At 32.3% G+C, this 16951-nt stretch overlaps 1 protein-coding gene across 1 annotated transcript in view; it reads right to left on the bottom strand.

The window, feature by feature from the left end:
• Positions 1–13047: 13047 nt before the first annotated feature.
• Positions 13048–16951, bottom strand: part of LOC129950374 (uncharacterized) — a 29463-nt gene continuing 25559 nt past the window's right edge. Inside the window, exons 7-11 of the mRNA XM_056062317.1 lie at positions 15075–15188; positions 14402–14997; positions 13834–14239; positions 13526–13773; positions 13048–13460 (exon numbers count right to left, since the gene is read on the bottom strand). Coding sequence (XP_055918292.1) covers positions 13206–13460; positions 13526–13773; positions 13834–14239; positions 14402–14997; positions 15075–15188 — 1619 coding nt within the window. The 3' untranslated portion in view covers positions 13048–13205. The remainder of the gene's footprint in view (positions 13461–13525; positions 13774–13833; positions 14240–14401; positions 14998–15074; positions 15189–16951) is intronic.

The following is a 16951-nucleotide window of genomic DNA, read 5'->3' as shown; positions in this document are numbered from 1 at the left end:
TTATAAAATTGTGATGTATGCTAGTAAAGTTATAATACAACAATTATTTAAAAAACGTGTGTCAAATGTGGTTTTTATTTTTAAATAAGAGTAAACCCCCTTCTATTTGAAAGAATACAATTAAAATTTTGGGCTACAAGTTGCTTAATTTTATTTCTTTTTTGACTCGCCTTCTTATTATATCTTCGGCATGGATTTTATAATCATAAATATTTCTACAAACACGGGTGGACTGGGGAAGGAAGTTCTTCCAGTTTAGGGACATTTTAAAAAACATAATTTTTTTTTTATTTGATTTTTTAATTATCAAAATGAGAATAAATTTGAAGCAAAAATAAACACATGTTGAGTTTGGGGCAACCTTTCAAACTATATAAAATACTGTGCTGTATTTTTCTGTTGGGTATTGAAAGTTCAAACTTTAAACTTCAATTGCCCGAATAGTTGAGAATTAAAAGCTTGAAAAGTCGAATGTTTGTTAAAAAAAATTTAAACCACAGTCGAGTTAATATGAGTGTTCAAAAGTTTGAAATTTCGAAAACTTGGTTGGCAACCAATTTGCATGAAGTTTGGCTATTAACGAAAATCGTATAACGTTTCAAACTTTAAACCATTCGACTTTTTACATTTGAATAGTTCAAATTTTGTTTCAACTTTTTCAAGTCCACAGAAAATGTTCGACTATTTAGTTTTTTAACTTTTGAAGCTTTCCTACTATCCAACTTTTTGATAGTTCAACCTTTCTTTTAACTTTTCCAGTATTCAATTTAAACATTAACCATTTAAAATTTTTAAAGTTTAGTTGTAGAAAAAATGAAATGGAAATATTTAGTTTTTCAACTTTTCCAACAGATGCGCTAGTCGAATTTCAACTTTCCGACTCAATGCTTTGAAAGTTCGAAAAGTCGAATAATCGAAAAGTGGAAGGTCGAAAAGTTAATTAAAAAGAGGTTTCATAAAATTTAAAAGTGCGAATGACGTCGAAACTTTGTGACGCTGTACATTTGCTGAAAATTTTTGCGCCTTAAGTCAACTTTTCGACCATTCCACTTTTCTACTATTCGAACATTTAAACTTTGAAAGCGTTGAGTCGGAAAGCTGACATCCGCAATTTTGGTAAGCAAAATTGGCTCCATATTAAGTTTGGAACTCAGCGCTTAAAACTATATACTGTCAGGTGTTTTTTTTGCATCTTTTGAAAATAAGTTCGTAGGTTCCATATAACAGGATTACTTAGATTTGTTAAGTCAATTAGAATCTGATGATCAGATCGTGGGACATATGTACGTATTAATGACAATAAATGGAGCTTTCTATTGGTCGTCCTCATCAATTGACACAATGGCAAAAAGAAAAGACGGAGACAACTATTCATTCAAATTTTTCAAGGAATTTATTTGTTAAACCATTCAAGAATTGTTAAACTTTTCAAACAATTCTACTTTTGTTGGGCTTGAAAAGTTGGTTTCCAAGTTTAGAAAGCTGAAAATTCCAAATGTCGAATGGTTGACAATTAAAAGTTTGAAAAGTCGAAAGCTTCTTTTTAAAAAACAGTTGATTTGAGTGAAGTGTTCAAAAGGTTGAAATGTGGGAAACTTGGTTTGCAACCAATTTGAAGAAAAAAATTGGAAGAAGTTTCGTTACTAACAACAAACGAACTAAGTTTGAAAACTTTCGAACATTCGTCTTTTTGAATTCGGACGGTTGAAAATTGAAAAGTTTGGGTCGACTTTTTCAAGGCAAAAGCAAACTTTCGACCATTCAAGTTTTCAACTATTCAATTCCAACTCTTCAACCATTGAAGTTCAATAGTCGAAAATGTTGAAATGGAAATTTACTACTATTCAGCTATTTAACTCTTTAAACTTTTAACTTTTTGATTATTCAACTTTTCACAGTTTGCAAAATCGAAAAGTTGAAGGTTTGAAAAGCCGAAAAATCGATCATTTGATTGGTTAAAAGTTTGAAGCTTGGCGGTTGTTGACTAGTTTATCCGTACAGTGTAACAAACTTTCAACTTGTCATCCATTCAACATTTCAATTAGAGTTGGAAGTTTAAAAAGTCGAAAAGTTGAATGGTCGGATAGTTGAAAAGTCAACCATTCGATTAATTGAGTTTGGTTTGAATAGCTGTTGAGTTGAGTGGCAGCCAAGTTTGGGTGTACTTTTCGACTTTTATAACTTTCAACCTTTCGACTTCTTAAGCTTTCAACTTTTCGACCATTCAACCAGTCCGACTTTTCAAACTTTCAACTTTTCAACCATTCAATAGACGAAAAGTTAAAAGTTTGAAAAAATGAACAGTCGAAAAGTTGAATAATCGAAAAGTTGAACAGTCGAAAAATTGAAAGTTTGAAGAATCGAAAAGTTAAAAGTTTGAAAAGTTGGAAAGTCGAGCAGTTGAATAGTCTCTACTGTACAGACAAACTTATCTGCCAATCAATTATCGATTGTTCAAACTAAAGCCAATCTCAACCGGTGAAGTCTTCAAACTTTCAGCTTTTTGACTTTTCGACTTTTCAAACTTTTAACTTTTTAAGCATTCAACTTTTCGGCTAGAGTTAAAATTTTAAAAAAGTCAAACATTTGAACAGTTGAAAAGTTGAATGGTCAAAAAGTTGAAAGTTTGAAAAGTTGAAATGTCGGGTCGATTCAATAGGTTGAGTTTGGCCTTGGTTTGAATAGTCGACAGTTTGGCAGCCAAGTTTGTCTGTAACAATTGCTCGACTTTCCAACCTATCAACCTCTCAACTAATTTTCAAACTTTTTGACTTTTTAAAATTTCAACTTCCTAACCACTCAACTGTTAAAACTTTCTCAAAAAATTAAAAGTTTATAACTTCGGATAGTCGACTATACAGACAAACTTGGCCGCCAAACTATCGACTATTCAAACCAAAGCCAACAACTTTCAACTTTTTGACTATTCAACTTTTTAAACTTTCAACTTTAAAAGCATTCAACTTTTTAAACTTTCAACTATAGTCCAAAAGTTAAAAGTTTGAAAAGTCAAAAAGTTGAAAGTTTGAAAAGTTGGAAAGTTGAATATTCAAAAACTTGAAAGTTTGAAAGGTCGACCATTTCATTGGTTGAAAGTTTGAAGCTTGTCGGTTGTTAGCAGCCAAGCTTGGCTTTACAGCATTACAAATTTGTTAACTATCAAGCCAAAGTCAAACTTGTAACTAGTCAACAATCGATAAGTTCCAAACTTTCAACCAATCGAATGGTCGACTTTCCAAACTTTCAACTATTAAACTATCCGGCTCTCTCAACTTGTCGTTTCAACGGTTTAAAAGTTTGAAAATATGAAAGTTTAAAAAGTCAAATGGTTATAAAGTCGAAAAGTTGAGAGTTCGAAAAGTTGAATGGTCGATTGGTTGACAATTTGAAAAAATTAGACTTTTCGACTATTTCAAAAGTTGAACTATCTAACATTCAAACTTAAATTTGTCGGTTATTGATAAAGATAAGTTTAAAGCCATGTAGTACCCGTGGCATGACGGTTAGTGCGTTGGACTGTCATGCAAGGGCTCTTGGGTTCAATCTCTGACTGTGCCACACAGGAATGGTTGAGAGTTGTAAGTCTCTAGGCCCTGTTTCCCAACGACTGTTGCGCCACCCAATTTATTTATTTATTAAGTTTCCAGCCAGCACCGTCTCAAACTTTCGACTATTAAAATTTTGGCCACCTTCTTCCAACTACTTAATTTTTCAGCTTTCGACTTTCAATCTTTCAACCTTTCAACTATTCAATATGTTGAATCGAAAAGCTGAATAGTTGACAAGTAGAATAGACGAACGTCAAAGTTTGGTCAATATAGCCGAAGAGTTTAAATTTATAGTATGCTTAAAAGTTGGGAGTTTGGTTGCGTTTAACTATAAAGTTTAAAAAGTTGAAGAAAGTTCAATAGTTGAAATGTTGCTAGTTTAGTTAACACTTCAAACTTTCAAAAAATAGCTAATTGATTGAAAATTTAATTTAATTTTTTTAAACCTTAAATTTTTCGTTGGAATATTCGAATTTTTTTAAAAATGTTTAAACTTTGTATTTAACTTGACAAACTGTTGGGATAAAAATTGTGTTCCAAAGTTTGTGAATGTTTGATTTGAACGTTTGTTGTTGAACTTTGGCTAGTTGAGACTTTCAACTTTTCAAGTTCAAACTTTCAAACCAACCAACTAAACAACCGTCTATTTAGCTTTTGAAACTTTAACTTGCCGGTTATTTATTGAAATTAAGGCAATTTGCCAACCAAACATTGAACTTTTAACTTTTCGAACTTTCAACCTTTTGAATACTAAATGATATGCTGGACATAAGGAAATTACTGATACAAAATTAACCGAAATAATTGTCTTTCTCGTTGCAGCTTTTGAGTCATTACCAACGATGATGTGCGAAAACCACTTAAAAGATCACCAAATTGTAAAAGATTTAGATTCTTCACTTTTATATTTGTATTACTTTTAATGATTTATTTTGAAATCAATATCATTGACCATAAATCTGTATTTAATTTTTCATTGAAATACACACACTTGCACATTATTTTTATTTTCAAATGCAAAAAAACACAAAACTTTTGAAATACGTTTGAATGACACTCAAAAAAGAATAATTAATTCACATGAATGAATATTGATGAATAATTACTTACAGAATTTACTATTTATTTTGGTTTCTTTGAGTTTTCAATTGTCTATATTATTTTAATCCCCTAAAAACACTGGATTTAAAATAAAAACATTGACCGCGTTTTTAGGAATTGCACTAAAATGTCAACAGAATCTAAATCCACACAAAATTCTCTTAAAATTGTTTCAAAATAAAAACTCTCAGAGCAATTCTATTTTTATGTAATCTTCATTTCTCGAAGTCAGACAGTCTACACACTTGATGAGAATTCTTAGAACAGCTTGACAAAAAGACACACTATCCGAAAACCCGAAAACGCTTCTTACTTGTGCGAATGTTGTTTTGTTTTGATTTTGCGAAAAAATATTTTACTATTCCAAATTCTTGGGCCAGCTATGATTGTATCCAAAAAGCTATATCATATCTTTTTGAACAGTATCTGTCGATAACTCAATGATTTAATTCGATAAAATATTGATTCATTGGTTATTTTGTTGATTCATATGAAAGTAGAATAATATAATCAGGCATATCTCCGTTTTGTTAAATTATGAGTCGATAAATAGGAACTTGTTTTTATAGCTTTTGCATTTTTAATAAAAACAAACAAAAAACAAAATGACAAACAAATTTTAAGTGACCTTTAATAATGAAGAAGGTTTATGTTTCATACAAATTTGCGGATCTTTAGAGTCTATCAAAATAAACAAAACTATGTATATTAGTTTCATAATGTGATGAAATGTTTTGTATCAAAAAGTATCTTTGAGGTACCTTTAACTCCTTTCAATAAGTCGGAGTTTGTGTGTTTTTTTTTGTGGTTAACGGATTCAAAACAAAAGACCAAAGAGTGTGCTAAAGATTAAGACCGCACATGCACAACAATATTCTTGACCACAAATGGACAAGTTTTGAATTTAGATAATAATTTAAATTGGTATTCTAATTTTAAAGACACGTGCTAAGTCCGCGTCCACGTCCCACGTCTGTAAGACATCAGAAACTAGTCCAACAATAATTATGTTACCTACTTTTAAAATGACATCGATATCGATCGCAAAACGAGACCAATAAATTGTTCTTCCGGAATACTTTTTAATGATGTTTTATTCAAAAATATTCTTTCGAATAAGACGCCAACATTAAATAAGACGAGCTTTGGTTCTTGAATGTGGTTTGATTATGTAGTTGATCCAGTTTTATGCAAGACTCCAAGATTGTGTTTAGATATGAAATGGATTCGTTTAGTCTAGTCTAGGTAAAAAAACTAAAGCATTGTGAAGGTGGAAGCTTAAGAGCTTTAAAAATTGTATTCTGTTTTAATAGTTATGCTACAAACATTCAAGATATATCAATGTGGTATTTAGGAATGAACCGATACTAGTTAGTCACGCTTAGTCTAGTTTCTATACCTAGCAGATCTGTTAACATAATTGATCAGAAGTTGTATCTTGAGTATAATCATCTTAGGTGATAAAGTGGTTTATGACTGTCAACTTTAATTAAAACAAATCTTTCTGTTTGCATAGTTTTAAAATGATTTGATAGCTCAAGGCACATTTTCAAAATATGAAACAGTCTGAGTAAGTCAAGGGAATACCATTTATACATAGGCTAATTTATTTTATTAGAAAGTTTGAACTTTGGTATTAAGTTTAAGAAAAATGTATCATTCAAATTGCTCAGTTGGAAATATTCTTTCAAGGTTGTTCTGAACCATTTTTCGCATAGTAGGCGTCCAAATTTCGAAAATTACTCGAGCATACCCGGTATTTTGCGTAGCTTCACAAAAATAAATCCAACTGTGCTAAATCACAAAAAAAAATCTTAATGGCAAATTTAAGTCGTAGAAATGATTCAGCGGATGCTGAATGCTACTATAGCCTGGAGACCCATACTAAAATAGTATTGGTGATATTCCTACATTGTCTTGCAACAACTCCTATAAGTATGGGATTATGTACCATACTGTATGGTACAACAATCTTTGCTTGTAACAAAAGGGCGCATAGTACGTTTGATGAGAAAGCATTGCCTTTAGCCCCATACTGTACCGGAGATGTCGCAATGCTACTAGTTTTTCCCGCAATAATTTATGGCGTGAAAATCAATACCCTTATTGGATAACTGTCAATAGTGCATGGGTATAACTACTGTATCGATATATTTCTACAATAACAATAACGGATAGACTTTTCTGCTGGCTTTGGCATATCGGCTATATGTATGGTCGACGTTACTATTCTCAGTATGGCCAAATTAACTACGAGTATGCTAACAATTTTTTATCCAATGGAAATCTTCTAAGCCATACAGTATTGCGTTCTGACATTGTAAAATTAGCAATGTATTTCCTTCCGTGCAGGAAATATCTTCCGCTATAAAACCATAATTATATGCATTACGATGATGCACATGCCTTACCACATCAGAAATGTCCCCACTTTTTTAAAATGTCTTCACAATTTTGGATACGTTTTAATCACTACCTTTGTAGTAAGTTTATAAATTTTACTTCGTTATTCAAATTTTAAGCGATACATTGTAGAAAATGTCAAACTAATGTCATGTCATGTCATGACACTTCAAATGACAGCTGAGCTGATAACAACTTGACATCGATAAATAAATGATCCTTTACAAATATAAATTAACGAAAGTATTTTTTGAAAAATATATACGTCTTATGAGTTTTTGACATTTCCAATTAATAAGATCGTGCACTCAGGAGTTTAGGTTTGTTTGTTATGTTTTTGTTTTCCACGAACTGTCAATCGTAAGACGTGTTTAGATAACTTTTATAAGAACGTTTGTACAATATTATATGTATATATAGATATGTATAACATAAAACGGTAAAACGAGCAGAGCTGCAATTTTTTATCTTTTACAGCAAAAAAACGGCAATTACTGGCGTACTCAAAATACTTATGTTCATAGTATAGGGTTCACTTTATAGGTTGTTTATTCCATAACAAAAAAGAGGCTGGGATGCGACCCACACTGATAACTTCCCATCCCGTCTGTCGATTTGTCTTGATTAAAATTGATGTACTCGTATCCATTTTTACCAAATTTGCGTACTATTTTTTATGAAAAAACGGACTATTGGATTTTTATATAAAAATTACTGAATATCGAAAACAACATTTTCTGTGAAATAAAATAAGTTTGAAGCCAATATTTTTAATTGTTGAAAAGTATTGTTTTTTTTTAGAGTTTTATTTTTTGTAAAAAAACTATCAATTCGATTTTTTTCAAAATTTTACTAAATGTTAACAACAATATGTTTTGAAAGATAAAAGTAGTATAAAGCCAATATCTACAATTTTTGAAAAGATATTTGTGTCGAAAATCATTTTTTACCAACTTTTATTAATTATTTTTTAGGATTTTATTTTTTGTAAGAAAACTGTCAAATAGATTTTTCTCAACATTTTTCAGAATGTTAAAATCAACATTTGTTATAAGATAAATAAATTTGAAGCCTTATTTTGAAGTTTTTGAAAAGATATTTGAATCGATATTCAATTTTTACGAACTTTGAGTACGAGTGCTGAGTAGTATGTAATGTAATAAAAAAATTACCGAATATCGAAAAAAATATTTTCTGTGAAATAAAACAAGTTTGAAGCCAATATTTTTAATTTTTGAAAAGCTATTTGAGTCGAAAGTAAATTTTTATCAAGTCTTAGCATTGTTTTTTTTATGTTTTTTTTTTTTATAAACAAAAACTGTCACTTCGATTTTTTTCAAAATTTTATCGAATGTTGAAAACAATATTTCTTATCAAAAAATATTTATTTTCGATTACATCAATGTGTTCCCCTTTAAAGTAGTCCCCCCAGATATAATACACTTATGCCAGCGTTTTTTCCAATCTTCAAAGCACTCTTGATATTCACTTTCTGATATGTCCTTGACCATTCTCAGCGATTCGGCCTTTATTTCTTCAATCGAGAAAAAACGCCGTTATTTCATGGGGTCTCTTCAACTTTGGAAACACTAAAAAGTCAGACGGAGCCATATCTGGTGAATATGGAGGTTGGGGAATGACTACGGTATTGTTTTTTGCCAACAAATTGTGAACAAGCAACGATGAGTGACCTGAGCAGGTGCGTGATCGTGGTGCAAGCATTTGATAAAATGTTATGACATGAGCCATTTGATATGTCAACTTCTTCAGCAACTTCTTTAATTCTGATTCGGATCATTAATAACCATTTTTTTCACATTTTTATCGATTATTGACGTGCTGGGTCGACCACTTGTTTGTTTATAGCAGACTTGTTTTTGTTTATAGCAGACTCACCATTGGCTTTTTGTAACATTTCACACGCTTTGTTACACTATATTTCATTTAAAACGGAAAATACAAGCAAAAATCGCTGAGCTCATAAAAGCACGTCGAACCTCAGCAACTGCAATCAACGAACTTACGTACACAAGCACGCACAGACATCTTTCTTGAAACGTCGAGAAATGTCAAAATTTTCAATTTGACAAATCGGTCCGATAGATCTAAAAATTCCGGGTACTTTTTGAACACACCTCATATGTTCATACTTGTGACATCCATTTCAGTATTTGGAAGAAAGTAACTTCCTACGATATGTCTTCTTATTTCTCTCATTATCGCAAATTGTCCAACAAAATAAAAAACATCCTCGCGATCTTTCAAGTTGCACGTTGCAAGATTGGATTCTTTAAAAGGAGATAAATTGACATATCGAAACCTTTGAGTATTTAATCGACCAGCAGTTTGACTGTTTTTATGAATAAGGGCGATAAGCCCGTTTACTAGTCACATCTATACAATGTTGGTTGCGGGAACATTGTTGAAAAATACGAATTCACTTTTAAAAAAACAAGTGAGAGTTTGATTCAAGTGTTATTGCTATACAAATTTTCATAAGCGGCGTGTGGTATTAAAAATAGTAAAAATGTACGTTCTTTTGCTTTTCAGTCAGTCAACTCTCAAGGAATTTTCCCGGGAAAGTTTAAAAAAATGTTTAGTAAGTTGAATACATTTAAACTTCTTTCAAAATAAAAATTGAGTACAATGAATAAAAAACGTTCTTTAAAGCACTTAAGTTGACCTTACACTACCGATTCTAAGGGCAATTTAGTTGTGATTGGACTTTTTTCAGCATTAAGAGTACTTCCAAATTCATCAAACAAAATTAGCTCGGATCTCGGAGTGGTTTCTGCCGTGAGGTAATTTAAAATATATTAAACTTTAAGCAATGTTACTCGAACACAAAGGATGTTCTAAAGTTTTTTTTTAAATAAAATTGAAATTCGACAAAATAGGATCAAATTTTGTCTATTCCTTTTAAAAACCATCCAAGAAGTTCATAAAAAGCTCGAGTTTGCGAGAAGATAAACAGTACTGTGCTGACATTTTCTCATGAGATAATTCTGTGGACTTTTGATGTAAGTTTACATTTCCATTACGTGTTGGATGCTGCAATAATCGGAATGTCAACTTACCATCAATATAATGTGGAATTAAAAATCACAAATACAAATTTAATAAAAGAAGGTCAGATGGAGGTTAATACAAGAACCCTGGACGCATCGGTTTAAATTGTGATTTGAAAAGGGTGTTTTCTCAAATAAAGAAGTTTTGTGGAGAACATTTTGGTCCTTCGAGCCGGATATGAACCAGCGACCTATGACAATTTCATTGAAAAATCTTCATAGCTTTTTACAACTTGATAGTTCATATAATTAATGTTTGTGTTAAAGCATTCTGAACATAGATGGAATAACCGAATACACTGGTCTTAGGTTCTTTTTTGGTAGCACAAACAAAACTTTACCTTTATAAAGGATTAAGATGTTGTAAATTCGAATCTTGTCTATAAACTTTTCAAATGCTGAAAACAATCAAAAACTGATTTTTCAAGGTGAGTTAAGACTCCAAATATCTCTTAACAACAAAATGTTATGACGGTTTTTAAAAGTACAAATCTATTTTTTATATATACAATTTCAATCATTTTCAAATCTTAAGGTAGGTAGAAATGGCGATCTCATGGCAACCTAGCCTGAGATAAAATTAGCGCTGTAGTGCGCCGTTTTGATACCAAAAACTCGTTTGACCTTTGATTGAAAGGGATAGATTGATAGAGAAGCTTCATAGCGATTATGTTAGAGCCATTTTGTCGCATTGAGAAAAAAGATTAGGTCTCTAATCTTTGTCTCAGATAGCTCAAATCTTAAACAGTTTATGAAATTTCTCATTAGTTATGTGGGTTTATATGACTCTTTAAGAAATTTTGAACAAACCTTGAATTAAATACTTTAAGAGTTTTTATAAATACGTTTTAGAGTTAATTTTTATTTGTTTGTATTTAATTAAGGTTTAAAAATACCCTTTTTTAAAAATAATTTTTATATTTTTTGAATATACTCCAAAAACTTGATATAACAAGAAAAAAACTTACTTTCTAACCGTTTTGCCTTTTTTAGTCGTTTAAACGTTCCTTTCAGATTTTTGTTAGACGGGTGAAATCTAACTTACTTAGATTTTTGAATAATATATGAATTAATATAATTTAATGTGATATAATACAAAATATTGAATGAAGACACCACTGAAGAAGTAAGGAACACTTACAAAACGTTGGGAAAAGAATAAAATCAGTTTTTTACTTGAATTCCAAAACCAAAAAAAAACAAAAGAGGCTAATAAAATGTCTTATATAAAGGGTGATTTTTTTGAGGTTAGGATTTTCATGCTTTAGTATTTGACAGTTCACGCGGGATTTCAGACATGGTGTCAAAGAGAAAGATGCTCAGTATGCTTTGACATTTCATCATGAATAGACTTACTAACGAGCAACGCTTGCAAATCATTGAATTTTATTACCAAAATCAGTGTTCGGTTCGAAATGTGTTTATCGACAAATTTTGTTCAGCGATGAGGCTCATTTCTGGTTGAATGGCTACGTAAATAAGCAAAATTGCCGCATTTCGAGTGAAGAGCAACCAGAAGCCATTCAAGAACTGCCCATGCATCCCGAAAAATGCACTGTTTGGTGTGGTTTGTACGCTGGTGGAATCATTGGACCGTATTTTTTCAAAGATGCTGTTGGACGCAACGTTACGGTGAATGGCGATCGCTATCGTTCAATGCTAACAAACTTTTTGTTGCCAAAAATGGAAGAACTGAACTTGGTTGACATGTGGTTTCAACAAGATGGCGCTACATGCCACACAGCTCGCGATTCTATGGCCATTTTGAGGGAAAACTTCGGAGAACAATTCATCTCAAGGAATGGACCGGTAAGTTGGCCACCAAGATCATGCGATTTGACGCCTTTAGACTATTTTTTGTGGGGTTACGTCAAGTTTAAAGTCTACACAAATAAGCCAGCAACTATTCCAGCTTTGGAAGACAACATTTCCGAAGAAATTCGGGCTATTCCGGCCGAAATGCTCGAAAAAGTTACCCAAAATTGGACTTTCCGAATGGACCACCTAAGACGCAGCCGCGGTCAACATTTAAATGAAATTATCTTCAAAAAGTAAATGTCATGGACCAATCTAACGTTTGAAATAAAGAATCGATGAGATTTTGCAAATTTTATGCGTTTTTTTTGTTTTTTAAAGTTCTCAAGCTCTTAAAAAATCACCGTTTATAAACAAAATAATTGGTCAAATACACAAATTAATTGAATTTTGTTGGAAAAAAGCTACTTCATGAATTAAGATAGCCTTAAAAAGCTATATTTAGGTGTTTTTTGAATATTAAAAAAGAATTATTTTAAAACCTGACGTGATGCATTAATTTTAAAGTCCGATTTAAATTAGGGCCATCAAAACTTCTGAAAGAAATCACAAAAAATCTCAAGCTCACAAGAATCAGTGCGAAATTAGCGATTTCTAATTTTGTGAATGGGAAAAATTCAGAGTGAAATGTTGTTCACGATAGCTTTAAATATGTAAAAAAAAATTTGAAATATCGCTTCAGTCTTATGTAAGGTTATGCTGATAGACTCGCGATTGAAGATCATAGAAACACTTAGATCAATGTAGACCCATTGTGTGGTCCTAAAGTATTCAACTTCACTAAAATATGATTAAACCTAGGATACTATGGGTTTCTTGTTTTAGCTGTTTAATGGCTTTGATAAAGGCTGGTTCTTTGAATATCTTCAAGTTCTTTAAGATTATAGAAGAAGTGTATCCCTAAGAATTTCTTTCAAGTGTGGCATAGTTCTGGGCAGTGGCATGAGAAGTTTCTTGAAGTATTCTGCTCATCAGACTTCTTTTTCCTAGGTACACCGCAAGTTGCGTTTTTTATGTTATTATGTCAACAAAATGAATTTCATCACTTTTGTAATCATTTCTACCTCAATGAATCACTTCGGTAATTTTCTCTTTAAAATAAAAACAACAACCAAGATTTCTCTATAAATTCATTAATCAAAATCCCTATTTACAAACAATTTTTCATACAAACTAATATCATTTAGGCATTAAAAAAACTTAACCTCTATTTTTATAACTTAATGGAAATTTTATCTATAAATATACAATGTTAAAAATTTGTTTTTCCTTAAAGTGCAATGAATGAATTATCACTAAAAGCACTAATAAATTGATCAGAAATATTGCAATTATTAACAATTACTTTTTGTTTTTTAAGATTCAATGATTTTTTCATATTAAGAGACATCATTAGTTTAACAGTTCTATAGACCGAAAATAAACTTAAAGTTAATAACAATATCACAATAATTGGTTGTATCACTGGCATATTAATAAAAAATACAATCATTCCTCGAATAAATTTATCATCATTGCTAACGGACTGGAAAATAAAAAGAAAATTTAATAACAATTTATTAATTATTTTTCTTCAAATGTGTAACTTACATATTCCATCCAAAATTGTGGCAAGATCATTTTACTGAATCTTTTAACTTCTGGTGGATAATATTCCAACGAGGGAAGAGCTATGTTCGATTGCATTCTTGCAATAGCTTCTAGTTGAATTCCTGTTGTTGGTTCAACTAGAATATGCGATGAGTGTTTTTCCTCACTTGGTTCAAGTCCTTCGATATAGTTCTCCCATTCACCGTGGAATCCCAAGAAATGAGGATTTGAAAGTGCTACCGGAGTTCCTAAATCACAATATTTTAGATTAGTCTGTTTGACCGATAAATATCGTCACAAAATCTTACCAAAAGCACATTTTGACGAATCGATAAGACCATCTGGAAGAATTACACCTCCAGTCTGTCGCAAACAGTCTTTTTCGGGGTCTTCGTTTCTCTTATAGATGTCCGAAGCAAATACAAACTCATAAGTATCCAATGGTCCAACCTTGACAGTTCGATTGTAGACCATTGGATAAGTTCGACAGAGATTGTTTGTAAAAGCTTTAATAACAGTGTCCTTTGTAAGCCGTGGTGGAAGTCCGGTTCCTTCACTTGCACCTTTTAGTGAAAAGGGACAATGTTCAGGGAAATTCTTTCCATGAACTTGGATACTCGACAATCCATTGAGGGTGTTGATTTTGAAAAAATTCTCATAACCATGTTTAGGGCCAATGTTGACGTTGTATCGGGTTGGTGTTGGGTAAAAGGACTGTAAATTAAGAGCATTTAGAAAAGGTTGTATGTTAATTCGAAAAAGAAAATGCACATCAGAAAGAAACTTAAGAGATAAATTCTTCCGAAATGCTATTAGATCATAATTCTTTAAGGACTGAACGATTATTTCGACATCTTTAATTGTATCAAGACTTACATTGAACATAATTCCAGCGTTAGGCCTTGCTGCGGCAAATGGAATTTGCTTAACAATTTCCAACATCGGTGATGTACTATTCCACAGAGCTTCATAAACAGTCCTATTGATGAACACATGATCTTTATCAGCCAAAAAATCAAATGCTACTTTAGCCAAAAATTGATCATGTATCATAGCAGCTAGACCCAAAATCACTGGATTTATGATTGTTATAGTTTTATTCAGAATTCCAGGTTCATTCATTTCTTCAACAAATTCCAATCGGTAGACTGTTGAATATGACATGGTTGAGTCTTCTTCATGGAAGACAATATCTTCTTGGTTCATTATTTTCTTATAGTAAATTGGACCGATTTCTTTAAGTTTGAGTTTAACATTATTATCAGCAAGGAATTCAGTTGGATTTTCAACAGCAAAGAGATTAAGTTTAATTGCAATCTTAACATTTGAGGGGTTTCTCCATTTTTCAAAGGGTGGTAAACCTGGACGAAGTTTGATTCGTTCATTTAAGGCCAATTCGAGGAAGTCATACCGGAGGGAAATAACACTGAAGAAAACACTGATAAATGCAACGACGAAGTAGAAAATTGCACCTATTTGAGGGAAAAGAAAAAAAGAAGTTAAAATTGATATTGAACATTTTTGGAAATGGAGGTTTTATACAACTTACATCCGATTTTCTTTTTTTGACCACTTTGCAAAGAATCTTGAGATTCTACTTGAAGAGGCTTTTGGGATGTTGTTAAGCTCATGTTAGATTTTGTTAGTTTTGTTTGCGGGAGGTCTGTAAAGAAAAATAATAAATTTTAATTAGAATTATTATGAACAGAAATTAATAAAAACAAAATAATAGAGTATAGCTAAGTTTTGGGTAAAAAGATTTTAAAATTATTTAACGATAAATGGCTGCAGCACTTTTTACTATTCTTCTAAATCTGGCTACTGACCATGAATTGATTGCTGTTCTCTAACATGCCATATTTTTGAGGAAGCGATTTTTAAAAGAAACTTAAAAGTACTTATTTTTTTAAAGTGGCGCTTCAGTCCTGTGTGAACTAGGGCCTAACCCAGACCCAACGAACTTCTCGATCTAGCGCGGTCTCTAGGGAGATGTCTCAAGTTGTGAGCGTTGATTTGAACGTTTTCCGAGCCGGTTTCTATATGCGCTACAATTCTACATGACCCAGCGATATCAGTCGTTTTACTTTTATCCTTCTGGTTAATTCTACCTCGCTGTAAGGCCCGTTAAGCTCCAAGTTATATCTTCTCCTCTACTCATCTTTTTTAGTTAGGAACCGTAGATCACGCAAAAACTTTTTTCTCATTCACGGAGAGATAAGGGGTTACATAGCAATGCTTTGGTTGCTCGAAGAAGGGCTTTAACTACTCAATTGCTTTCTAGGCCGAAAGAAACAGCGCGGTTAGTTTGAGCACTATTACTTCGTTTGATCTCAGAGATGTTTTCTGGGTTCAAACCAGAGCTTAGGTAGACAAATAACTTATCTACCTCGAGGTTACGTCTGTCGATGGTAAAGTTTTGACCGAGACGTCATCGGTATTGTAAGTCCTTTCTTGACAACAGCAAGAACTTTGTTTTGCTTGCCTTAACCGTTAAACCCATTTTTGCGCCTCTGCCTCAAAACTCACGAAGGCCCCATTGACATCACGCTAAGTTCTTCCGACTGTCATCAGAATATGCCAGTAATTGAAAAGACTTTTGAAAGATAGTGCCCCTAGTGTTGACGTTGGAGCTCTGTACTATCCATAAACATTTTTTTGATATAGAAAGGTTCGGTTAAGTTGTTTCCAACCTTTACTAAGCAGAGCGAATTATCCATGGTCATCATGCACAAACGGACAAGTTTGGCAGGGATGCCGAAACTAGACATGCGTCTTTCCAGTTCGTCCCTGTAGATGCTGTCATATGCGGCCTTGAAATCGATGAAAAGATGGTATGTGTCGAATTGATGTTCTTGTATTTTTTTCCAGCATTTGCCGCAATGTAAATATTTAATCGATTGTGGAATTTCCTGGTCTAGAACCACACTGATAAGGACCTATTAGGTTGTTGATGATGGGCCTTAGACGTTCACATATTAAGGCAACGAAGATTTTGTAAGCGATGCTAAGGAGACTGATTTCTCTCCTTTTCTCAGTATCGGTCAAACGATACTGATGTTCCAATTATTGGTCATTCTTTCTTGCAACCATTTCTTACAGAAAAGTTGTTACAAGTTCCTATTCAACTTATCTCCTGTTGCTTTGAAAACCTTGGCATGGCAATCCTTACTTCGTCTGATTCAGGAGGACGAATTTCGTCCTCTATATTGAATGGATTATCCTGCCTTAAATCGGAATTTGGTGTTGTAGTCGCCGCTATACAGTCTGTTCTTCCTTATCCTTAGCATTGACTGTGGACCTACTGTGATGTTTCCACTTTCGTCTTTGCAGAATTCGGTTCGAGGTTTATGTACTTGTGAATTTCGTTTCTCTTGCTCATAAAACTTTTGAATTTCATTTCTGTTAATTTGGGTTTTTCAAATTTAG

Source organism: Eupeodes corollae, chromosome 3 (assembly GCF_945859685.1).
Source record: "Eupeodes corollae chromosome 3, idEupCoro1.1, whole genome shotgun sequence".
Taxonomy (NCBI): Eukaryota; Metazoa; Arthropoda; class Insecta; order Diptera; family Syrphidae; genus Eupeodes; species Eupeodes corollae.
The sequence above is the reverse complement of the archived record's forward strand: the minus strand, read 5'-3'. Positions and strand labels throughout refer to the sequence as shown.